Source organism: Neoarius graeffei, chromosome 4 (genome assembly GCF_027579695.1).
Source record: "Neoarius graeffei isolate fNeoGra1 chromosome 4, fNeoGra1.pri, whole genome shotgun sequence".
In the NCBI taxonomy this organism is placed as follows: domain Eukaryota; kingdom Metazoa; phylum Chordata; class Actinopteri; order Siluriformes; family Ariidae; genus Neoarius; species Neoarius graeffei.
The window spans coordinates 79,577,048-79,602,084 of NC_083572.1; the positions used below are offsets into that span (position 1 = coordinate 79,577,048).

The following is a 25,037-nucleotide window of genomic DNA, read 5'->3' on the forward strand; positions in this document are numbered from 1 at the left end:
ACGCCAGAATCTGGTCTTCCCAGGCAGTCTCCTGTCCCAGTACTAACCAACTCTTTAAGGCGTATGGGTGCGGCGCCGATCTCTGTTTCCATAGCCCTCGGCCTCTCGCCTGTACAGCTAGGGTTACAGTGGGGGCCTAGTCCTCTGGTAACCGCGAGAATTTGACTTCCCCACTCGCATCTGTATTACAGCGTGCCTTGCCAGATGGCAGTATGTACCACTTTTATGATGGTGTTTGGTATGACCCGACCGTGAGTAAAATTTGCGATCTCCCGGTCAAGAGGCGGACACGCTAACCACTAGGCCAACTCACAGTATTCTGATAGGTCAGAAGATTAATTTTCTATAACAGCATCTCAGACAGTTGTTCTGGCTAAAAGGAAAATCACATGATTTTATTAATATGTTCATTCTAAAACATGATCTAATCTTCAATGAGGTGAAGTTTTCTGTGTCTCCACTGTCAGCATTTAATAACAGTCAGAGATAAATCTGTACGTTTTCTGACATAAGAATATCTTCAGGACAGAGGGATTTTTTGTTTTTTAGTAACATGACAAGTTGTAGTGTTTTGTCTTACTAACTTCAAGAGAAAGAAAAAAGACTGATGAAAGAACAACTATTCATAGCTGCTAAAATGTAATTATAAATATTAAAGAGGTACTGAACAGTTAAAAGTGTTTTGTGAGCTGTAAACTGAATTATATGGCTGTACTGTAATGAAATGCATCAATGCTGGTGTTAATATTGACAAAATTAACATTTTTAGAAATGAATTGTCATTGTACAGTATAAGTTGAATATGGCTCAAAACACCATGTATTGGTTCAAATCATTTTGAACCTTGCAAGGCTAATGCTGACATAGAGTCAACCGTTTGGTACTTTGGAACGTCATAATATTTATTTTGAAAAAAAAAATGCCTCTGCCCTTGACTGGGAGTCTGTGAAACTTTTCTTTTCTTTTCTTTTATGCTAATTGAGACATAATCATCATCACCAGCCTCCCCCCCCCCCCCCCCCCCCCCAGCCCCGGCCCTCCATGGCCCCTCCCTCTCAGCCCACTTTTTATCATTTTCATGTTTCCTCTAACAGGAAACACTTCTTTTTTTATTCCTTACATGTTCAACGCAAATTCAAAATCAAATGTCTTTCATGCCTCTCAGACTACAGTAGTGCAACCCCGATTCCAAAAAAGTTGGGACAAAGTACAAATTGTAAATAAAAATGGAATGCAATAATTTACAAATCTCAAAAACTGATATTGTATTCACAATAGAACATAGACAACATACGTATCAAATGTCGGAAGTGAGACATTTTGAAATTTCATGCCAAATATTGGCTCATTTGAAATTTCATGACAGCAACACATCTCAAAAAAGTTGGGACAGGGGCAATAAGAGGCTGGAAAAGTTAAAGGTACAAAAAAGGAACAGCTGGAGGACCCAAGTGCAACTCATTAGGTCAATTGGCAATAGGTCATTAACATGACTGGGTATAAAAAGAGCATCTTGGAGTGGCAGCGGCTCTCAGAAGTAAAGATGGGAAGAGGATCACCAATCCCCCTAATTCTGTGCCGACAAATAGTGGAGCAATATCAGAAAGGAGTTTGACAGTGTAAAATTGCAAAGAGTTTGAACATATCATCATCTACAGTGCATAATATCATCAAAAGATTCAGAGAATCTGGAAGAATCTCTGTGCGTAAGGGTCAAGGCCGGAAAACCATACTGGGTGCCCGTGATCTTCGGGCCCTTAGACGGCACTGCATCACATACAGGCATGCTTCTGTATTGGAAATCACAAAATGGGCTCAGGAATATTTCCAGAGAACATTATCTGTGAACACAATTCACCGTGCCATCCGCCGTTGCCAGCTAAAACTCTATAGTTCAAAGAAGAAGCCGTATCTAAACATGATCCAGAAGTGCAGACGTCTTCTCTGGGCCAAGGCTCATTTAAAATGGACTGTGGCAAAGTGGAAAACTGTTCTGTGGTCAGACGAATCAAAATTTGAAGTTCTTTATGGAAATCAGGGACGCCGTGTCATTCGGACTAAAGAGGAGAAGGACGACCCAAGTTGTTATCAGCGCTCAGTTCAGAAGCCTGCATCTCTGATGGTATGGGGTTGCATTAGTGTGTGTGGCATGGGCAGCTTACACATCTGGAAAGACACCATCGATGCTGAAAGGTATATCCAGGTTCTAGAGCAACATATGCTCCCATCCAGACGACGTCTCTTTCAGGGAAGACCTTGCATTTTCCACCATGACAATGCCAAACCACATACTGCATCAATTACAGCATCATGGCTGCGTAGAAGAAGGGTCCGGGTACTGAACTGGCCAGCCTGCAGTCCAGATCTTTCACCCATAGAAAACATTTGGCGCATCATAAAACGGAAGATACGACAAAAAAGACCTAAGACAGTTGAGCAACTAGAATCCTACATTAGACAAGAATGGGTTAACATTCCTATCCCTAAACTTGAGCAACTTGTCTCCTCAGTCCCCAGACGTTTACAGACTGTTGTAAAGAGAAAAGGGGATGTCTCACAGTGGTAAACATGGCCTTGTCCCAACTTTTTTGAGATGTGTTGTCATGAAATTTAAAATCACCTAATTTTTCTCTTTAAATGATACATTTTCTCACTTTAAACATTTGATATGACATCTATGTTCTATTCTGAATAAAATATGGAATTTTGAAACTTCCACATCATTGCATTCCGTTTTAATTTACAATTTGTACTTTGTCCCAACTTTTTTGGAATCAGGGTTGTAGATGTTAGTCCATAATCTCTGCTTCCATGTTGTGCAACCTACCAGTAAACTATATGCAAAAATATAGGGCAATCAATCCGAAAGGCAGCTGAGTCAACTGTCTGATTTATTTATTTATTTATTTATTTATTTATTTTACCTATCCATCACTCATTAGTACCATGTCTCTGGTTTTATGGAACTCAAACGACATATCTGTCAGTTACAGAGCTAAAAATCAACAATACTCTAAAAACAACAGCATGTAACTGGACATCAATCCTAAACACGGAATCTGTGCGTTGTGTGTTTCTATGCATGTGTCAGGTGGAGCAGGAGCGACGGAGACGGGAAGAGCAGGCAATGTGTGTTGGTCATCAGAAGGAGCAGCTGGAGCAGACAGTGTGCAGTCTGGAACGGGAACTGAGCGAGACGCAAGCAGAAACCAACACGCTAAAGGTTAGAGAGGAAAAGAGACAGAGGCAGAGATAACACATGAGTGAGAGAAAGATAGATAGGCATAGAGCGAGTGAAAAAGAGAGATAAATTCAAATACTTGTGGATAAATTAGTGGATAAATCAGTATCCAGTCACCTGAACCTCCGTTCCACTGAAACCCAAGATGTGAGAAATATACACCATCAAAATTCCATTTCCACTCAAAGCATCCTTTACTGGTTAGACTCCAGTTCTCTTTAGCAAAGTGACTCTGTGTGTGTGTGTGTGTAGTCCCAGCTTTCCCATATGGAGCAGGCTCATGCACAGCGCCTCCTGGAGGTAACAACTCGCCACAGACAGGAACTTGAGCTGGAGACAGGCCGTCTGCGTGGTGCCCAGCAGCAGGCGGAGCGGGCACTGGAAGCTCGAGAGAAAGCCCATCGCCAGAGAGTCCGTTGCCTTGAGGAACAGGTGGGTATGGGTGAGCGGTCAAAGGTCAGTGGACACAGCTTTGGAGCTCAGAATCAGAAGACTAAGATATGAAGCTCAGGGGACAGAAGGCATGGTTGCAGAACTCAGTAATCAGATGACAGGGTCATGAACTAAAGAACATGGCCATAACTCTAGATAGCAGGTTATTAGAGCCCTAATTATGATACATAATCAATAAGAGGACCATACTAATTAAGTCATTATCACTAGGTATTCAGAGTTGGTGACTGAAGTTCCAAAGTCATGTCCATTGGGAAAAGCTCCTCATCTTCAGAGTTGGTTGATGCAGGCACTAAAGTAGATTTCTGTTCAGATGATTAAAATTGCCTGAGAGATGTTTTGGAGATGGGTTTTTCAGTAGCATTTATGCTACTGCCTTCAAAAACAAACACTTGCCTTTAAGCCAGAAGAAATCAGGGATAGAAAATAAGGACTGAAGTAGCAGATCATGCAAATTTGTCTTAATTCAACAAGAAGGCTATTTAACAGTTATTCCATGAAATCAAGTTGTACACGAGCTGATAGGCGACGAAGCGCGTAGCACTGAGTCGGCTATAAGCCATGCACAATGAGATTGAGTGGAATAACTGTTTTATTCTATCCACATTCACTGGATTTTGAAAAACAGAGCATTTTTATTTTTTGCAAATTCGATAAATAAAAACTTTATACAAAACGTCCAACAAAATAATTTCTGCTTAGAATGTAAACAAACTGGCGAACTCACAGTAGCAATTTGTGAAAAATGCTATAATAATTATTATTATTATTATTATTGAAAAATAAAAAGGATACATTCTGACCATCAAATACTTTCATTCCATATTTTGTTGCTTTGTTGTATTTTTGGGGGTTTTGTTTTCGAGTAGAGTTTTTATTTCGTCCTTGGTTGGTTTAGCAACACGCTCTACCATTTTGTTTTTCTCTACTCACGGTATATGAGCTAATATCCTAGTAGTAGAGTAGCCAGTCAGAGCATGTGATTGCTCATATCCAATGAATGTGGATAGAATAACTACTGAGCTCTACTATCAGAAAATATCTATATTGTTACATGATGACTGTTTTGAGTTTACCAACTAATAAAATACTGCCGTTGTTTTTGTTAACTCCGTGTACTCTACTGTAAATATAAATGTCCCACTTTTTTTAAGGATAAGCTGACCAAGCACTTATTTTCAGCCCTATGTTTACAGTTTGGTTCATAAGTTCATTCATAAAAAAAAAAAATTCAAGAGAAACACCGTCTCAATAAGCAATGTATAGAAAAGGTTAAGATGTTGTCGCCTCTGTGGAAAAAACTTTTTGTGTACTTTATTAATTAACGAATAGTGTCATATTTATGTAATTGGCTCACACAGCCCTAGGCCGGTGAACTATTGCCATCACACGGCGTCCGGCGTCTGTCCGTCCGTCCGTCTGTCCACAATTCACAAAAATTGCTACTCCTCCCTGAGCTTTCAATGGATTTTGATTCTGATTGTTTTGTTTGGAAGATCTAATCGGTCTGCACAAAAGTTACTCCCTGCTTTTGTGATTTCTCATTAACAAGTTGCTAATTAGGCCGGTTAACAAACTTTTAGGAAAATCGCTACTCCTCCCTGAGTTTTTAATGGATTTTGATTCTGATTGTTTTGTTTAGAAGATCAAATTGTTCTAATTGTTCTCATGAAGAGCAACTTAGCTAATTATAAATGAGTCTGGTTTCTCATGGTATGGCCGTGTGAGCTCCTGCATCACTGACGCTCTGGTTAATAATAGTCAAAAATGGCATTGCACAGTTATATAGCTTTTTGAGTGTGCTTACAGATCAAAAGGTACATTTCAGCATGATGTATTGTGGTTAGTTCAAACCGTCACACAGTAGTTCTGGACTTAACGCTGTTCCTAGCTCGAGCTGATATGAGCAAAAAAAAGTCTCAGAATCAAGCATCTTTAAACACTTCTCTGTTTTTGACAAAATCTGTCGATACGTCTGAATGCAAAATGAAACAGATATTCTGTTAGCTTTTGTTGAGAGTGAATGAATTTCACAGGAAATCTTCTCAAACAGCTGAAAGCGGCCTTTTTTCCAGTTCTGAATAACATATTCTTCTGGATCAAATAGAACAAATTGGTATTGTTTTGATCATTCCTGGCAGTGTGCATGATCAGTTATGTCACTTTATAACAGCAATGTCCAACTCAGGCCCTCAGTACAGTGTGTAGTGTTGATCCTGCTCTAACACACCAGGTCCATTCTCTAGGAATTTGCTAATAAGCTGATGAGCTCAGTCTCACTTTTGAAACCAGTAGATATTTTTAAAATAATACAAACATACAAAAAAATTCTGTGGCTGAATTGGAGACTAATGGTCATTCTGTAAGCAACTGCAGTGTGTGTGTGTGTGTGTGCGCGTGCGTGCGTGTGTGAGTCAGGTGTCCACACTGAAGGAGCAGCTGGAACAGGAGATGCGCAGGAGACAGATCTACATGAGCCAAATGTTGAAGCCGAGGTCCTAAACATGTGTGGACGTGAGATTTGACCTGCTGAATCTGACTTCTAAGGCCATGGAATAGAGCAAAGCCCATGTGTCATCACACACCCCTTCTGCCGTCTCCTGTTATGAAGTTGGGCCAAAATGGCTCGCAGTGGCTACTCAGACGAATGTCCACATAATAAGCGGTTTTAGCGGACGCACGCGAACACACACCCCCACACTCATACTCAAAGAACAAGAAATCACTTGCAAGACTGTTGGACTACATGAGCACAAATCCCCTCAGTAATCCTGATTGACATCGTAAAAAAAAACCCAACAACAACAAACAAAGAGATCACTGTTTCCCCAAAACGCTCAGCAAGTGCCAAATTGTTTTAAGGATTTGCTCGGCATGCGGCTGAGGCGTGTGTTAGTGTGCTCTCTGTGTCCCTGTTGGTCTGATGATGATCGCTACAATGTGAGGATGGCAACTGCTAGGTTGCCTCTTGCACGCATACACACACACACACATTTTTCTTACCATCCTTATGAGGACCTTCCTTTAACAATTATTAATGCAGCTAATCAGTGCTGTGTCTACATCTACATCTGACCCTAGCCTTAATCTCACTAAACAAAAAGAAATATTTTGACAGTTTTAGTTTTGATTTTTTTTTTTTTTTTCATAAAAGCTGAATTTAAGCAGTTTTCCTCATGGGCACCAGTCAAATGACCCCAAAAGGACAAAATTGTCAGCCATTTCTATCTTTGTGGGAACATTTGGTCCCCACCAAGATATAACCACACACACACACACACACACACACACACACACACACACACACACATAAATATCCTGCACTTTTGTAGACTTTGTTGTGCGTCATTTATTTAATATGTTTATTACATGTAACAACATCAAGCTTAATGATAATGAGATCCAATCGTTTTCGTCTGTCAATGTTTAGGTCACTTTCAAGGTCACAATCAAAGCGTAGCATTCATGACTACCTAGTGAAGCCATTTAGATTTTTTTGATCATATTTAATGTTAATCATTTTAATGACTTAATGTCTGTTGATTTCATATCATGATGATTTCAGCACTGTGTTAATCCTTAAATATGCGTGCTGATCTTTTGTGAACAATTACGAAGAAATTGCTTGTTTTTTTGTGTTTTTTTTCCCAGTACCACTCCATGAAATGATTTTTTATGAGCCAATAAACCCACAATGAGTGATGAAACAATGATCAGATTGATGTGTGGAGTTTGTGGAGTTGCTATATTTGCGTTGGCTTTGCCATGTGAATAATTATGCTGACTTGTTTTGATGTGTGTGCGCAAGTTAAAAACTGCCTCAGAAGTTCCTTTGTGACAGCTTGGCTCCAGGTTTTGATTAGTATTACTAATAACCCACTTTGTAAAAAGATCTTTTTTCTCTTTTCTCTTCCACGGAGACAACCGTGGTCCTCAGAGTCTACTGCCAAAAGAGTCTTAGCTCAAAAGCCTTCATATACAGATTATTGCCTGATAGTGTCTGTATTGCAGCCAGCCAAACCTTACTGCGCTTTTGTTTAAACACAGTTATTCCGTACGCCTTTGAAATTAGACATCTCACGCACTGTATGATGAATTCACTTGGGAAATTGATTTTCAAGAACAGAAAAAAGAAGACAACCTTAATCCAAACCAGAGAGACTTCACATACATTGCTTGCTTTGAACTGGCATCTCATGTGAGGCCTACATAAGAGCCACTGAGTTCACTTAGCATGATTGGCATTCTAATGTTGTTCTTATATTGCTCAAGTGTCTGGTGTGTGTGTGTGTGTGTGTGTGTGTGTGTGTGTGTAGGCAGCCAGTGGAGTCAGCATGCTTCCCACAGTGTGAGCAAGCCCAAATGCCCTGTCAGTGTCTCTAATGCACGCCTTTGATTATCATAGCCACGCCCACTTCTTATCCAGTTACCAGCCCCTTCTCTGTGATTGGCTGAGTGCTCCTAATTATGCGAGGTAGTGAATCCCCAGGGGGGTGGGGCCCGTCCTGAAAGAACTCCTTTGGCAGGCAGAATAGAGGTTTTATTGAGGATATTTCTAAGCTAACCATCAGGGACCAAATTGCTGGATTGTAAAAAAAAAAAAAATCATTTCGCAGCCTCTCTCTCTCTCTCTCTCTCTCTCTCTCTTTACTCCCTCACTCAGTCGGTTCACTTCAGTGAGCAGCAACAGAGCACAGCAGCTCTCCAGCACCCAGCAGCACACAGAATGCAAGGAATCTGCCTCTCTTTAGTAAAGCAGAAGCTCCAATAAAAGCAGCAGGAGCAGCTTGGAAAAGAAGAAACACACAGAAGGCAAAGTGAAGAGAAGAAACTTAAAAAAGAAAGAGAGAGAGAAGGTTAGGAGCTGGAGACTCCAGCTGTGTCCTGTTTGCCCCATTTAGGGTGCTTAGGGTCCCAGTGCAGTGAGTGATGGGGCGGCTGAAGCAGCTGCTGCTCTGCCTGTGCACGCTGCTGTGGCTCGGCATGCCAGGCGGCGTGATGCCAGCTGTGCCCCTGGAGGACTTTTACCCATTTGGACAAGAACAGGGCGACTCTCAGACCATCACACAGGATGATGGAGGATCAGGACTGGTGAAGATCTCAGTGGCGTTCCATTTCTTTGGAGATCGGCACACTGGGCTCTATGTGAGTTTTGGAATGTGTGTGTGTGTGTGTGTGTGTGTGTGTGTGTGTGTGTGTGTGTGTGTGTGTGTGTGTGAGAGAGAGAGAGAGAGAGAGAGAGAGAAGCCAAAGAATCGGCTCTTTCACTCATCAACTTTATTTGTGTGTGTGTGTGTGTGTGTGTGTGTGTGTGTGTGTGTGTGTGTGTGTGTGTGAGAGAGAGAGAGAGAGAGAGAGAGAGAGAGAGATCAGGCTTGGATGCTTGGACATGTGCATGACATTGGCATGTCACACACTTACACAGCAGTCCTATCAATTGTAAGAATGAGATATAGAGGATGCTTTTGATCAGACGGTCTCTCACACACACGCAGACACGCACGCAGAAACGCACGCACGCAGACACGCACGCACGCACGCTCCTCTAAATCAGTGCCACCTGCGGCATCCCGCAAACCTCTCTGCCCAAAATACCACTCAGATCTCCCTTGATCTGCTCTTCCTCTGTGCCCTAGTGCCTTACCAAACTCGTCCGAGGTGCCATGGCAACAATGGGCAGTGATCGAGTCCCGTTTCTCTAAGAAAAGATGAGTGAAGTCACAAGCCCAAAGCAGTGCGCCCGACATGGCGCACATGCCACTCCACAGCCGCGTCCCTCACCGCCAGATGCCATTCACACAACTCTGTGTGTGTGTGTTCATGACTTTAATATAGTATTTCTGCCTTGATCCACCTCAGAATAATGAAGTCAGATGGATTTGTGTCTTGGCAAGTGCAGCTGATGTAGCCCAGAGTTTTCAGTGTGTGTGTGTGTGTGTGCAGAGTCAGAAGCCTGCAGAGTCACGTGTGTTTGTGTGTGGAGTGGATATCTTGCATATCACAGAGCAGTGTAAATATTAATGCGCACTAGAGACAAGATAAGACACGCTGCAGATAGAGGCACAGCTCTAAGATTAGATGAGCCACGTGCTTCGAGCCTGAGGAGCTTCTTCTGAAGCTTCTGGCTCGGGACATCAAGCTGCGGTGCATCAAGTCCAAGTGCAGGAGGTGACTGCAGGTCAACTGTAACCCAATCTCACAAATCACAAAGGCAACGATGTGTGTGACGAGTGCTTAAGACCGCGCTAACGATGTCTTTAACGCAGCTGTGTGAAGTGAGGGACTTCTTCTCCAGCTTTATTGCTTGTCCAACACGTGTTTGTCTTTAACACAACGCAGCCACTTCAAGCAGGTGACATTTCACAAGAGCTCCAGGAACCAGTGCTGAAAAAGCTTCAGGGCATGGAAAAAGAAAAGGGTTTCGGTTTGATTTGATTTGAGGTTTGATTTTGATGTCGGAGAGACACTAAAGCTGAAGGAGAAATTCGGAGCTGCCTGCTTTCCTCAAAACCTCTGACATCCCTCCTTTTCTTCTTCCTCTTATTTTTCTCCATCTGTTCTTCTTGTTCTTTTTTCTTCCCATTCTCTTCTTCTTTTTCTCCTCCTCCTTCTTCATCTCATGCTCCACCTTCTCTCCTCCCTTCCTCCACCACCCCCTCATCCTTCATCCCATCCTCCGCCTGCTTCATCTCATTCTCCACCTCCTTCCTGCCTCCTCCTCCTCCACCTCCTTCATCTCAACGTCCACCTCCTCCTCCATCTCATCCTCCGCCTCCTCTTCCTCCTCCATCTCATCCTCCACCTCCTTCTTCTCAACCTCCATCAATTATCCTCCACATCCTTTCCGCCTCCTCCTCCTTCATCTCATCTTCCGCCTTCCTCCTGCCTCTTCCTCCTTCTTCTTCTCATCCTCCACCTCCTCCAGCTCCTTCTTCATCTCATTCTCCACCTCCTCTTTCTTTTTCTTTGGTCACTTATTCTTCGTCATCAACTCTTCCTCCTCCTCATAGTCATCTTCTTCCTCCTCCTTAAAGAATGTGGCAACACTTTGTATTTACTGCTGCTTACTCTTCAATACTTAATTTACGGTTGCAGAAATAAGCTCATTCTCTTTTTTCCACACCAGATTCAGTTGGATGAATGAAGTGATGGGGGTCTGAGGACATTCTGTACATTTTTCAGCACTGTACCTGCAGCATCAGTGTCCTAAATCTCTAATCCTACTAACCTGCCCTTCACAACCTCAAACCCTTCAGGAGGCTGCGTCTGTTCAGTAGCACAGTCAAACTACTGCACTTTTGTTTTATTTTGATTTTGAAAGCTTTGCTCACATCCTCCCCTTGACTACCACCAACCTTCCTTCCTCCTCCTCCTGATCCTCCTCCTTGTCCTCCTCCTCCAGATAACGAGTGCAGGGGTCTTCCCTCTGGACCCATCCAGCTGCTGTGTTGCACAGAGTCGAGATCCCTTTAACAGAACACAGATGCATCTGTGAAGTGTCTCAGAGACGCCACACAACCCTTGAATAACTAATCTTGCAAACGCCTAGGACGAAGAAAACAGGGAACGAAGTCTGAGGCTGCGGAACAGAAAGCAGCTTCAAAGCAGAGTGCATTTGGTGGATAAAGAGTGATACAGAATGCATTTTGGTACCCTGAGCTAACAAAACTTAAATCAAACAAACGCACAAAAAAGCAAAACTGTGTGTGAAATGTTCTGTTTTGTATATCGAGCTATAAAACAGATGGTTATCATAAGATGAAATGAAAGAAAAGAGTGGGGTGGATAATGGGAAACCGTCACAGAGAAAAAGCTCAGTCAGAGCTGCATGCATCACACACATCTGCTAATGCTCATCCTCGCCACTTCAACACAACGTTTGCGCAACCATGGAGAGAAAATCTTCGACCTTGAGAGATATATTCTTCTCCCTTGGTGTGTGACACTGAAATGACCCAAATATTTCTGTGAGAGTGTGAATGGCTGTTTTAGAAGGGTGTTTATGAGGCTGAGCACATTTATTCATGGTGCTTTATATCATCTATAATCATAAAAACGATATGCCAGATTCAGTGCTCCAGAGGAGCAGGATTCTGAAAATTAATTTGCCTCCACTGAGAACAAAATTATTTATCCAACACCAGGACTTCCCTGTATATTTTTGAGAGGTATTAAGGATATTAATCTGGTTATTATGGGTCACCGTGTGCCATAGTGGAGCTTGATGCTTGTGGAAAGTGTAGGTAAAGATCAGGATCAAGGTTCACTTATGGATACAAAAACATTTTCACTTTTTCCCTCCAGCTATGAGTGTGGAAGAAAAAAAATGTGGTGAACCCCCCCCCCCCCCCCCCCCCCCCGACAGGGAACGTTCAAGGTTTTCTTGAACTTCATATCTGGATACCTTTTTTTTTTTTTTTTTTTGAGGCTTGGGATTTGTTTTAGCCGGATTTCTCCCAGATGAAAGTTTATTCGAGTCTATAAATTCCTCAGTTCCAAAGAAAGCTAGATATTTCCAGCACAGAATTCCCAAAAACAACAACAACACAGGGTGAGATGAGCAGATTGACACTAAGGAAGACTGAGTGTGAGAGAGAAAAAACGTTGGTGTCACTCAGAACAACATCTAGAATTTCCTTTAAAAAAAAAAAACATTTACGGCTTTACAGTTACAATACTCAGTGGAATTGCTAAATTAATGACATCCTCTTCCAACACAGCATTTTTTTCGAGCAAAATTTTTTTCTTCTCCTAGATAGCCAACTATTTCTAGCTGAGCAGTGTCTGTATTTGATTTTATTCGCTCTAAGCCTGCTTATTTAACAGAGTACTTTGACACAGAAAGAAAATTGCTTATTCAACCTTTTCCAGATTCTCTAACTAATCAGTTAAAATGTCAGTGCTAATTTAGAGTTCACTAATCGAGCAGTGAGGTTGGTCTGGTCATTACGGCCACCCACAACTCTAACCTTAAGCTCTGTACTCTTCCCTACTGCTTTGGTAATCCAGGTTTCCAGTTTGAACCATGTGAACATGCAGAAAGTGTTGTAGCCATCTGTGAAACATTAGCTATAAATGGCATTGTGGATATTAATCATGTATCTGTCAGGGTCATGACTTGCTCGAGTACAAACCTTAGCAGTCCTTCGTTCTCGCTGTATTCTGACTACCTTGAGCCACTTATTCTCCTTTCTTTATCCTTTCGTCTCTTGCTATACCTCTCACTGCCTTTTTTTGTCCTTCATCTTTCTTTTGTTTCTTGCTCTCGCCAGTCTTCGCTTGCCATCTCTCTCTCTCTCTCTCTCTCTCTCTCTCTCTCTCTCTCTCTCAGGTCTCCTCTGTTTGACCCCATGTGTGGACCTGCAGTTTGCGCTCTATTTCTCTGCATCAACCAGACTCACGCTGCAACTCACTGATGCAGAGAGGGGAAGACTGCGGTCAGCCAATTAACCACACACCCGCATCGGGCCAAGCAAAACTTCCTCTGCTGTTTTTACAGCTAAGGTCTCTGAATTATGGTTTCCATACGAGCAGCAAAGGAGAGAGGAAGAACTACGTGTTGGCCGTCACTTCGTGTTGCTGCCAGGAGCGGCCACAGAAATGACAAGTGCCTGAGTGGTAATGTGAGGAGGCAAGAGAGTTAGAAAAGATCGCCTTAGGTCAACTGTCCATATTGAAGAGCAGTCTCTATCTCTCTCTCTCGCTGTCTTTTTTTTTAACCTTTTTTGATTTCTTTTCTACTGGTTGCCATGGAAATTGATGAACCCTTCTTCTAATTCTTTATGAACTCTAAAGGCAGCGTATATCTGTATTTAAAACCTCATGATGCACAGTGACACACCATAACACAATAAAATACACTCAAAATATGAGAAGCATCTTATGATCAGTAGAAACACTGAATTGATTTCAGTCCTGTTCATGAGACATTAGGGGTATGAAGGAAGTCCTGACCTCTGTATCATCTGTATCACGGATCATGCTGTTTTTCGCAGACAGACCTGGCATTACTTTGGGAATTCAGTCAACAGATTTGCAGGTCAGCACAGAATCATGGAACCATAAGCTGTGGTTAGTGTCGAGCTGGCAAACTGGTTAAAAAGGTCCCAGGTCTTCAAACCACTTCCTGCTTTGGCAGTGGACAGCACCGAAGGCAGGTGTGAGGGTATGTGTTTGAAGAGAGAGAGAGAGAGAGAGAGAGAGAGAGAGGAGGGATCTAGTTTTCTCAGCTGTGGACATGGACCTCTGGTGAAACAAGGGAAGTGTCTGTTCCCTGATGGGAAGTGGATACATGGGCCACGGAAGCCTTTCTCAATCTTTGATCGTGAAGCACTGAACACACCATGCAGCATGTCAACACACTGCTGGACAACTTGGCGTCTCACACTACATCCCCTTAGTCAGCATGTTCCATACATCCAGCTCTCAGAGCCCCTTATTCAGACAGGCATCATCAAGTTACCATGACTTTCACAACATCGCTTTGCAGCATAATCATGTGTAAAGTAAAGTTTAGTGGGGGGTTAATGCTTGAAGTTGTGTCATGAATCTGTGCTAAACTACTAAAAATTAATAGCAAAAGAATCCTATAGGTTGTCACGTTGCCACTTCATAGCTCTGTTGTCCGTGTGGGTTTCCCCAGGTTCTCCAGTTTCCTCTGACCTCCCACAAACATGCCAGGAGGTGGTTTGATGACTACAGAGTTCCCCTAGATGAATGAGTGTGTGAGTGTTTGTGATGCCCTGTGATGAACTGGCATCCCATTCAGGGTGTGTTGCTTCCTGCTGTGTTCCCAGGATAGGCTTTGAATCTACTGAGACCCTGACCAGAATAAAATGACGGCTAAAGATGAACTAAATGTTATATTTTCACACCTTAGAAAATAGAAATGGCAAACATACTAGTGCATAGGATTCATATATGATTCAGTAAAATGGAGACTTGTAATCAGAGGAAGAAGAAGAAGCTGAATGAAGCTCTCTGTACTGACTGATTTAATACTGTATTTCCTCTGTTCTTGTTTCATTCAGGTCAACAACAATGGCCTTGTGTCTTTTCTAAGGGAAGTGTCCCAATTCACCCCGGTGGCCTTCCCCATCGCTGGTGACCGCAGGGTAGTAGCGCCATTCTGGGCCGATGTAGACAACCGGCAAGCAGGGATAGTGTTTTACAGAGAGACTAAAGATCCTGCTATCCTGAAGAGAGCTACAGAAGACATCCACTACTATTTCCCAGAATTCCCCACATTTACAGCAACGTGGGCACTCATTGCTACTTGGCATAATGTCACTTTTTTTGGTGGGAGCGCAGTTACTCCGGTAAGGACACTAAATATTTATAATAACATAGTATAATAGCACAACCCAGTTTCCCAGTCCTGGTTAGCAGAGAAAACAGAACAAAGCCAAGTGTGAGAAACCCTTGCATACAGTGCCCTCCACAATTATTGGCACCCCTTACTGTATAAAGATTAGTAAAAAAGGGTTAGAAAAGATCCACCTTTTGGTGCAGTAGCTTCATCTCACATTGAAAAACTGAGAAAAATCCAACCTTTATTTGAAATAAATTTCTTCAGAGAAAAACAAATCCCTCATCAGGAAATAATTATTTTCCTCAAAAACACTTGTGCCACTATTATTGCCACCCCTGCATTTAATACTTTGTACAACCTTCCTTTATCAGTAAAACAGCATTGAATCTTTCCTATAGCATTTTATAAGTTTGGAGATACAGAGCAGGGCATCTGAGACCATTCCTCTTTACACAATCTTTCCAGATCATCCACGGTCCTGGGCCCTCTCTTCTCTTCAGCTCACCCCACAGGTTTTCAGTGGGGTTCAGATCAGGGGACTGAGATGGCCAGGGAAGAAGCCTGATTCTATGCTCAGCTCAGTGTTGTAGTCGAGTAACTAAATCTCGAGTCCGAGTCCAGTCTCGAGTCCCCAGTGTTCAAGTCCGAGTTGAGTCCGAGAACAAGACTCCAACCGCACCATTTGACGGTGGCCGTTGCTGCCTTTATGTGAAAGCGTCTCTGCTACTGTGTTGGACTAACGTTACTGCTTGACTGCCCCATTTTAGTTAATAGGCTACAGATAAAAAGCTTGTTCATCGCTCAGCAAACCCCACCCACTATCAACAGGGCAAATAACATGAGAGAGGGTTAACACAAGCTAGTTCATCAGTCAGCAAGCCCCACTATCAACAGAGCAATGAACATAGCGTGTCACTTCCTTCTGTGTGGAGTCTTGCCAAATGACGATTGAAGTTCAAGGTTGTCCCCATTGTCTCCTCGATAGTTCTTCTACATATGGAACACATAGCAGTGCATTTTTTCCCACTGCACGCGAAGTCTGTATAAGCAAAGCGGACAATCATAGGGGCTTCTCTCCAGGCATTTTAGCGCCATTAATGTTAGTTTGTTCCTGAACATGACGTATGAACAGGTGAATGTGCATTCTCTTGCATGAAATTAGTATAAAAATTAATGCAGATATAAATATCTTATGCCAAATTATTATGGCATGTTACAAAAAATAAAGAAAAAATCCAAGTCCTCGTCTCCAATTTACAAGTCTGAATGCAGTTAATGCACGAGTCTGAGTCATCAGTGCTCAAGTCCAAGTCAAGTCACAAGTTCTTAAAATCAGGGCACAAGTCGGACTCGAGTCCGAGTCCTGGACTTGAGTACTACAAGCCTGGCTCAGCTAACCATTTTTGTGTTGATTTGGACATAAGCTTCAGATCATTGTCCTGCTGGAAGATCCAATGACAACCCAGTTTTAGTTTCCTGGCAAAGGCAGTCAGATTTTGATTTAAAATGTCTTGGTATTTCATGGAGTCCATGATGCCATGTACCCTAACAAGTTTTCCAGGGCCTTTGGAGGAAAAACAGCCCCAAAACATCACAGAGTTTCAACCATATTTTACAGTTGGGATCGGGTTCTTTTCATTATAGCCATCCTTCTTTTTACGCCAAACCTACCTTGAGTGTTTATTGTCAAAAAGATCCATTTTTGTTACATCAGACCATAGAACATGGTTCCAGTCAAGGTTGTAGTAACGTTTCACAAACTTCAAGCGCTTACGTTTGTGGTTAACTGACAGAAAAGGCTTTTTTTCTGACATACCTTCAAAATAAGCTGTTGGCATGGAGGTGGTGTCTGATGTTGGTTTTGGAGACTTGGAAACCCCAAGATTTTACTTTTTCTTCTAATTCACCAACAGTGATCCATGGGGATTTTTTTTTTGCCTCTCTTACCCTCCTCCTCACTGTACATGGGGGAAAACTAAACTTGAGTCCTCTTCCAGGCAAGTTTCTAACAGTTCCAGTTGGTGTCCATGTTTTTATTCTTGCCCTAACAGTAAAAATGGACATTTTCAGGTGAGTAACTATTTTTAATAACCGTTCCCTGACTTATGAAGGTTAACACACTTCTCCCTCATTTGGTTTGTGTGTTTTCTCTTATCTTTCCCATGTTGATGAATGACTAAGGGAGTTTGGCCTCTGTGTCACCTCATATTTGTACCCCAGTTAATCAGGAAGTCATGGACTGAAAGTTCCTACACACTCCAATCAACTCAATAATGTACAGTTTAAATGGGAAACGTGTTTCAGTTACAGTGTGTTCACTATAATTTCCAGGGGTGCCAATAATAGTAGTAGCACATGTGTTTTGTTGAAAATAATTATTTCTTTATGAGGGATTTGTTTTTCTCTGAATAAATTTATTTAAATTAAAGGTTGGATTTTTCTCCTTTTTTCAGTGTGAGATGAAGCGACTTCACCAAAATGTGGATTTTTTTTCTAACCCTTTTTATTAATCTTTACCAGAGGTGCCAATAATCATGGAGAGCACTTATATATAAAACATCCATGTTTAGGATGTCAGGATGTAGTGTAATGCAGTTAATGCATGAGGGATTGGTATTACTTTTCATTCTGCTGTTTGCATTTTTAAGAAGTACTTCTATAGCAATTCATTCAATTTTACACCTATTTACCCCTCAGTACTCTGATAACAGTAATGTGACCTTACTGAGTTTGACGACAGATATTATTCCCTATGAGCATTTTTACTCTGATTGGTCAAACGGCGTTCCAAACGTGCTGATATATCACATAATGGTACGCGGATGTTTCACTGTGTGGATCACTCTACTTGTCACATAAAGCTCCACTTCCTAGTTCTAATCACTTAATGTTGGCGACGTCATCAACAGACCTCATCTCATCTCATTATCTGTAGCCGCTTTATCCTGTTCTACAGGGTCGCAGGCAAGCTGGAGCCTATCCCAGCTGACTACGGGCGAAAGGCGGGGTACACCCTGGACAAGTCGCCAGGTCATCACAGGGCTGACACATAGACACAGACAACCATTCACACTCATATTCACACCTACGGTCAATTTAGAGTCACCAGTTAACCTAACCTGCATGTCTTTGGACTGTGGGGGAAACCGGAGCACCCGGAGGAAACCCACGCGGACACGGGGAGAACATGCAAACTCCGCACAGAAAGGCCCTCGCCGGCCACGGGGCTCGAACCCGGACCTTCTTGCTGTGAGGCGACAGCACTAACCACTACACCACCGTGCCGCCCATCAACAGACCTGACAAATTATAATTTTCAAGAATATAACTTTTGACTTAAAATTTGAAAGCTCTTCAGATGCAGATGAAAAGGAAGAAGGGATATCAGGTTGACTGGAAGTACCTTTAATGGGAATAAACAAATCAATGTGTGCTAGCTAGCGAATGTGCTAAAAACTGAGTGTAAATTCTTCTGGATCCATTTTCCCTCGCGGCGCAAGAATAAACAAAACATTTGGCCATACTGTGTCCAAAATGTCGTACACTTAATATTAATTTCTTGTTTATAGAACTGTTCTATAAAAGTAGTACCACACTAGAGGTCGTGCTCTTGTGTTGAATATCAACACGGCTGTGATTAGCTGCGACACTCAGTCTCAGGCCTCATGCCTACGATTGAATTCAGCATTCCCTCTGATGTGATATTACTTAAAAAGAGCACCAGAATATAATACTGAGTCTGTATAGTCAAAAAAGAGCAGCAGAGAAGAAAGTGCCTTAGTGGTAAATGCAGTATAAAAGTAAAGTGTGTAATGTGCCTAAAGTGACACACACCCATTTAGTAGTCTGATAAAACCTGTCCTCAGTCCTGAGTAATTCTTGTACAGGTTCATGTGCTTTGCAAAAGTACGATATCCTTTACGACAAGAACCATTTCCTCTTTTTCAGGTGAACACATTTCAAGTAGTGCTGATTACAGACGGTGAGCTCTCCTTCACCATCTTCCAGTACCACAATGTCACATGGACCACAGGAATGCACGCGAGCAGTGGGGGAGATCACTCAGGCCTGGGGGGCATCGCTGCACAGGTACCGTCCCAATTCACCTCTCTGCCTTCTATATACTATTATACAGTGGTGCTTGAAAGTTTGTGAACCCTTTAGAGTTTTCTATATTTCTGCATAAATATGACCTAAAACATCATCAGATTTTCACACAAGTCCTAAAAGTAGATAAAGAGAACCCAGTTAAACAAATGAGACAAAAATATTATACTTGGTCATTTATTTATTGAAGAAAATGATCCAATATTACATATCTGTGAGTGGCAAAAGTATGTGAACCTTTGCTTTCAGTATCTGGTGTGACCCCCTTGTGCAGCAATAACTGCAACTAAACATTTCCGGTAACTGTTGATCAGTCCTGCACACTGGCTTGGAGGAATTTTAGCCCGTTCCTCCGTACAGAACAGCTTCAGCTCTGGGATGTTGGTGGGTTTCCTCACATGAACTGCTTGCTTCGGGTCCTTTCACAACATTTTAATTGGATTAAGGTCAGGACTTTGACTTGGCCATTCCAAAACATTAACTTTATTCTTCTTTAACCATTCTTTGTTAGAACGACTTGTGTGCTTAGGGCCGTTGTCTTGCTGCATGACCCACCTTCTCTTGAGATTCAGTTCATGGACAGATGTCCTGACATTTTCCTTTAGAATTCGCTGGTATAATTCAGAATTCATTGTTCCATCAATGATGGCAAGCCGTCCTGGCCCAGATGCAGCAAAACAGGCCCAAACCATGATACTACCACCACCATGTTTCACAGATGGGATAAGGTTCTTATGCTGGAATGCAGTGTTTTCCTTTTTTCAAACCTAACACTTCTCATTTAAACCAAAAAGTTCTGTTTGGTCGCATCCATCCACAAAACATTTTTCCAATAGCCTTCTGGCTTGTCCACATGATCTTCAGCAAACTGCAGATGAGCAGCAATGTTCTTTTTGGAGAACAGTGGCTTTCTCCTTGCAACCCTGCCATGCACACCATTGTTGTTCAGTGTTCCCCTGATGGTGGACTCATGAACATTAACATTAACCAATGTGAGAGAGGCCTTCAGTTGCTTAGAAGTTACCCTGGGGTCCTTTGTGACCTCGCCGACTATTATACAGTACGCCTTGCTCTTGGAGTGATCTTTGTTGGTCAGCCACTCCTGGGGAGGGCAACAATGGTCTTGAATTTCCTCCATTTGTACACAATCTGTCTGACTGGATTGGTGGAGTCCAAACTCTTTAGAGATGGTTTTGTAATATTTTCCAGCCTGATGAGCATCAACAACGCTTTTTCTGAGGTCCTCAGAAATCTCCTTTATTCGTGCCATGATACACTTCCACAAACGTGTTGTGAAGATCAGACTTTGATAGATCCCTGTTCTTTAAATAAAACAGGGTGCCCACTCACACCTGATTGTCATCCCATTGATTGAAAACACCTGACTCTAATTTCACCTTCAAATTAACTGCTAATCCTAGAGGTTCACATACTTTTGCCACTCACAGATATGTAATATTGGATCATTTTCCTCAATAAATAAATGACCAAGTATAATATTTTTGTCTCATTTGTTTAACTGGGTTCTCTTTATCTACTTTTAGGACTTGTGTGAAAATCTGATGATGTTTTAGGTCATATTTATGCAGAAATATAGAAAATTCTAAAGGGTTCACAAACTTTCAAGCACCACTACACACCCTCTGACTGAATCTATTTTTTTTTTTTTTTTTTTTTTTTTTTAGTTTACATACTGATGTAGTCTGCACCAGGTGAAAACTTTAATGAGCATACATTTATGCCAAACCCACAGACTGAATGACATGGATTTAAATTTAAATATAAAAAGATTTTGGCAATAATTCATCTGATGAGTTTACATGCACTTAATTAATCTTATCCTGGAAAATGTTCAACGTCAAATGAAAAAGTCAATAATTCAAACTTCAATTCAATTTTTTATTTGTACAAAACTTTTAACAATACAAAGCAGCTTTACAGAAACCCAGAAGTCGATTTAGGAAAAATCATATTGCTTTTTAAACACACAATTTACATAATGTACTTTATATTTGCTTTCCAACCCACTTATAAACCACTGAAGAAGAGGAAAGTTATGTAAAATTCGTAGTTTCTATTTTTTTTTTTGCAATTTCTATTTACTTTAAATCATTTTAAAGGATTTAAAATCTATTTACTTTAAAGTTTCCATTTACTTTAAATCCTTATATGTTCATAATGGGGTCCTTCTTTTAACTGTAAAGTAGGGGAGAGTGGGGAGACTTGGGATGGGGGAGACTTGGGACAGTTTGTATTCACATAAATTAATTTCAACCAATCAGGTTTTAGATTACATCAGAAGTTAGATGTTACCCCTTAAAGTAAACTACTTCCTGGACACTGCAGTAAGGTTTGTGCATTTGTCAACCAAATCTTGTACTTTCTACTTCGCCTCCATCGCCATTCTATGGTGTAATGTACACTGGTGAATTCAGGATTTGTTAGGAATTAAAGTATGCAGCCTAGAGTTACCATATATAGTATTATTTATTCAACTTAAATTCTGGGGAAAAACCATTGGATTTTTTTTCCAAAATGGTCAGATGGGGAGAGTTGGAACAGTTCATGTTACAGATTTTTTTTGTGTGGTTTACAAATATAAAATTGTTTAAAAAAAATTTGTTAAAAATGTGGGCATGTCCCTGCATGAGGATTAAACTCATTTCATTCCTTCTTGAGAATGGAACTGTTTTGTCGAGTCAGGTTTTGGGTAAATTGGCATTTTTCTGTCACTGTACAGCATTGTGTGTTCATACAGTTCATATGTTACAAGTTCTGATATTACATAAAAATTAATTGTGTATGGGGTTTGGCATGGTGGTGTAGTGGTTAGCACTGTCACCTCACAGCAAGAAGGTTCTGGGTTCGAACCCGGTGGCTGACAGGGGCCTTTCTGTGTGGAGTTTGCATTTTCTCCTCGTGTCTGCGTGGGTTTCCTCCGGGTGCTCCAGTTTTCCCCACAGTCCAAAAGCATGCAGGTTAGGCTAATTGGTGGCTCTAAATTGACTGTAGGTGTGAATGGTTATTTGTCTCTATGTGTCAGCCCTGCGATGATTTGGTGACTTGTCTATAGTCAGCTGGGATAGGCTCCAGCTTGCCCGTGACCCTGCACAGGATAAGCAGCTATGGATAATGGATGGATTAATCTTGCATTTTATTTTTGTCCCATGTCTCCCAACTATGTCCCAAGTCTCCCAACATAATGTCCTATGTCTCCCCTCAGTGTCTCATGCTTCCCTGCAAAAAAATAATAACAGAAAACGTGAAGCCTGAAGGCCAGTATACAGTGGGGCAAAAAACTATTTAGTCAGCCACCAATTGTGCAAGTTCTCCCACTTAAAAAGATGAGAGAGGCCTGTAATTTTCATCATAGGTATACCTCAACTATGAGAGACAGAATGGGGGGAAAGAATCCAGGAAATCACATTGTAGGATTTTTAATGAATTAATTGGTAAATTCCTCGGTAAAATAAGTATTTGGTCACCTACAAACAAGCAAGATTTCTGGCTCTCACAGACCTGTAACAACTTCTTTAAGAGGCTCCTCTGTCCTCCACTCGTTACCTGTATTAATGGCACCTGTTTGAACTCGTTATCAGTATAAAAGACACCTGTCCACAACCTCAAACAGTCACACTCCAAACTCCACTATGGCCAAGACCAAAGAGCTGTCAAAGGACACCAGAAACAAAACTGTAGACCTGCACCAGGCTGGGAAGACTGAATCTGCAATAGGTAAGCAGCTTGGTGTGAAGAAATCAACTGTGGGAGCAATTATTAGAAAATGGAAGACATACAAGACCACTGATAATCTCCCTCGATCTGGGGCTCCACGCAAGATCTCACCCCATGGGGTCAAAATCATCACAAGAACGGTAAGCAAAAATCCCAGAACCACACGGGGGGACCTAGTGAATGTCCTGCAGAGAGCTGGGACCAAAGTAACAAAGGCTACCATCAGTAACACACTACGCCACCAGGGACTCAAATCCTGCAGTGCCAGACGTGTCCCCCTGCTTAAGCCAGTACATGTCCAGGCCCGTCTGAAGTTTGCTAGAGAACATTTGGATGATCCAGAAGAGGACTGGGAGAATGTCATATGGTCAGATGAAACCAAAATAGAACTTTTTGGTAAAAACTCAACTTGTCGTGTTTGGAGGAGAAAGAATTCTGAGTTGCATCCAAAGAACACCATACCTACTGTGAAGCATGGGGTGGAAACATCATGCTTTGGGGCTGTTTTTCTGCAAAGGGACCAGGATGACTGATCCGTGTAAAGGAAAGAATGAATGGGGCCATGTATCGTGAGATTTTGAGTGAAAACCTCCTTCCATCAGCAAGGGCATTGAAGATGAAACGTGGCTGGGTCTTTCAGCATGACAATGATCCCAAACACACCGCCCGGGCAATGAAGGAGTGGCTTCGTAAGAAGCATTTCAAGGTCCTGGAGTGGCCTAGCCAGTCTCCAGATCTCAACCCCATAGAAAATCTTTGGAGGGAGTTGAAAGTCCATGTTGCCCAGCAACAGCCCCAAAACATCACTGCTCTAGAGGAGATCTGCATGGAGGAATGGGCCAAAATACCAGCAACAGTGTGTGAAAACCTTGTGAAGACTTACAGAAAATGTTTGACCTCTGTCATTGCCAACAAAGGGTATATAACAAAGTATTGAGATGAACTTTTGTTATTGACCAAATACTTATTTTCCACAATAATTTGCAAATAAATTATTTAAAAATCAGACAATGTGATTTTCTGGATTTTTTTTCTCATTTTGTCTCATAGTTGAGGTATACCTATGATGAAAATTACAGGCCTCTCTCATCTTTTTAAGTGGGAGAACTTGCACAATTGGTGACTGACTAAATACTTTTTTGCCCCACTGTATGTGACAAGCTGAGAAACTAATGTTGTGGTAAGAGGGTATAGTAAATCCTCTCTAATGCAATATAAATGCGACGCAACCTGCAAAGAATTTCACGCAATCTACAAAAGCTGAAAACTTGTCCAAAGTCTCCCCGCTCTCCCCATGTCGTTGTTAAATTTGAACAGTGCAGCTCTTCTCTACCTGGTTCTGTTCATGTGTACACACAGATTCCGAAAACCATAAGATATAATCTGATTATTGTGCTTAAATTCAGGCACTTTTATTCCTTGAAATTTGCTTTAACAGACGTAATCCCTTATGATACTTTATTATACTGTTTATTTTAGCAGTCTAGGATGCCTGGAATCAGATACAGATCATGTTACTAGTGTGAACACACTCTGTGATTTGTATGAACCTTTACACTCGTCATAAAATACAAGATACAAAAACGGGCTGTAAGTTTTAAGACACCATCAAGATGTTCCACTGTGTTGCCTGTAAATAAATACAACACCATGTAAGATAGGAATGAAATGAAATAAATACATTTCATGAACTCCGTAGCCTCTGAGGATTAGTCTCTCAAGAGGATTTTAAATTCTCAGACAGACATCTATCAAGAACTTAGTTCACATTCATGACATATTTGACATTCTCTGTTTGATGTAATATCCGTGACCTTTTCTTCAGTGGTCTATATACACTGAGCACTCAGCAACTCTCAAACTCTTTGGTGCCTTTCATTTCCAAACACAAACAATTTTGACCCAGTAATGACAGAAAACAATGCAAAAGGATTACATGAATATTACATATCACAAGAGTGTGGCGTGAAACCCAGAGTTTCTTCAGGTTTCAGATGTTAAGGTGTTGTTCAGTGGCCCAAAATGGCTCTTTATATGTACTGAGATTTGAAGTCAGAACATTTCTAAACTACTACTGATGTGTGGAACTAAGAAATTGAAGGATTTTAATGTTTAAAAAAAAACAGCAGCCATTTTTAGCATTATTATTTTGTTCATGTATGAGCGTTTGTTACAGAGGTGATTCTAGGG

General features: G+C 41.6%; 2 protein-coding genes across 7 annotated transcripts in view; both read left to right on the plus strand.

The window, feature by feature from the left end:
- Nucleotides 1-6,764, plus strand: part of crocc2 (ciliary rootlet coiled-coil, rootletin family member 2) — a 115,386-nt gene extending 108,622 nt beyond the window's left edge. The window contains exons 35-37 of the mRNA XM_060919775.1: nt 3,092-3,223; nt 3,494-3,673; nt 6,113-6,764. Of these exons, the coding sequence (XP_060775758.1) occupies nt 3,092-3,223; nt 3,494-3,673; nt 6,113-6,196 (396 nt within the window). The 3' untranslated portion in view covers nt 6,197-6,764. The remainder of the gene's footprint in view (nt 1-3,091; nt 3,224-3,493; nt 3,674-6,112) is intronic.
- A 1,587-nt stretch (nt 6,765-8,351) lies between these two features.
- sned1 (sushi, nidogen and EGF-like domains 1) overlaps nt 8,352-25,037 on the plus strand; it is an 89,192-nt gene continuing 72,506 nt past the window's right edge. For 4 of the 6 annotated variants that reach the window (XR_009654575.1, XM_060919776.1, XM_060919777.1 and 1 more), the window contains exons 1-3: nt 8,352-8,839; nt 14,725-15,012; nt 18,954-19,094. Coding sequence is in view for 5 of the 6 variants with exons in the window: in XM_060919776.1 (XP_060775759.1) it covers nt 8,624-8,839; nt 14,725-15,012; nt 18,954-19,094 (645 nt within the window). In the remaining variant the exon portion in view is untranslated. Of the gene's footprint in view, nt 8,840-14,724; nt 15,013-18,953; nt 19,095-25,037 lie in introns of those variants that run through there. The other 2 variants (XM_060919779.1, XM_060919780.1) reach the window with 2 other exon arrangements.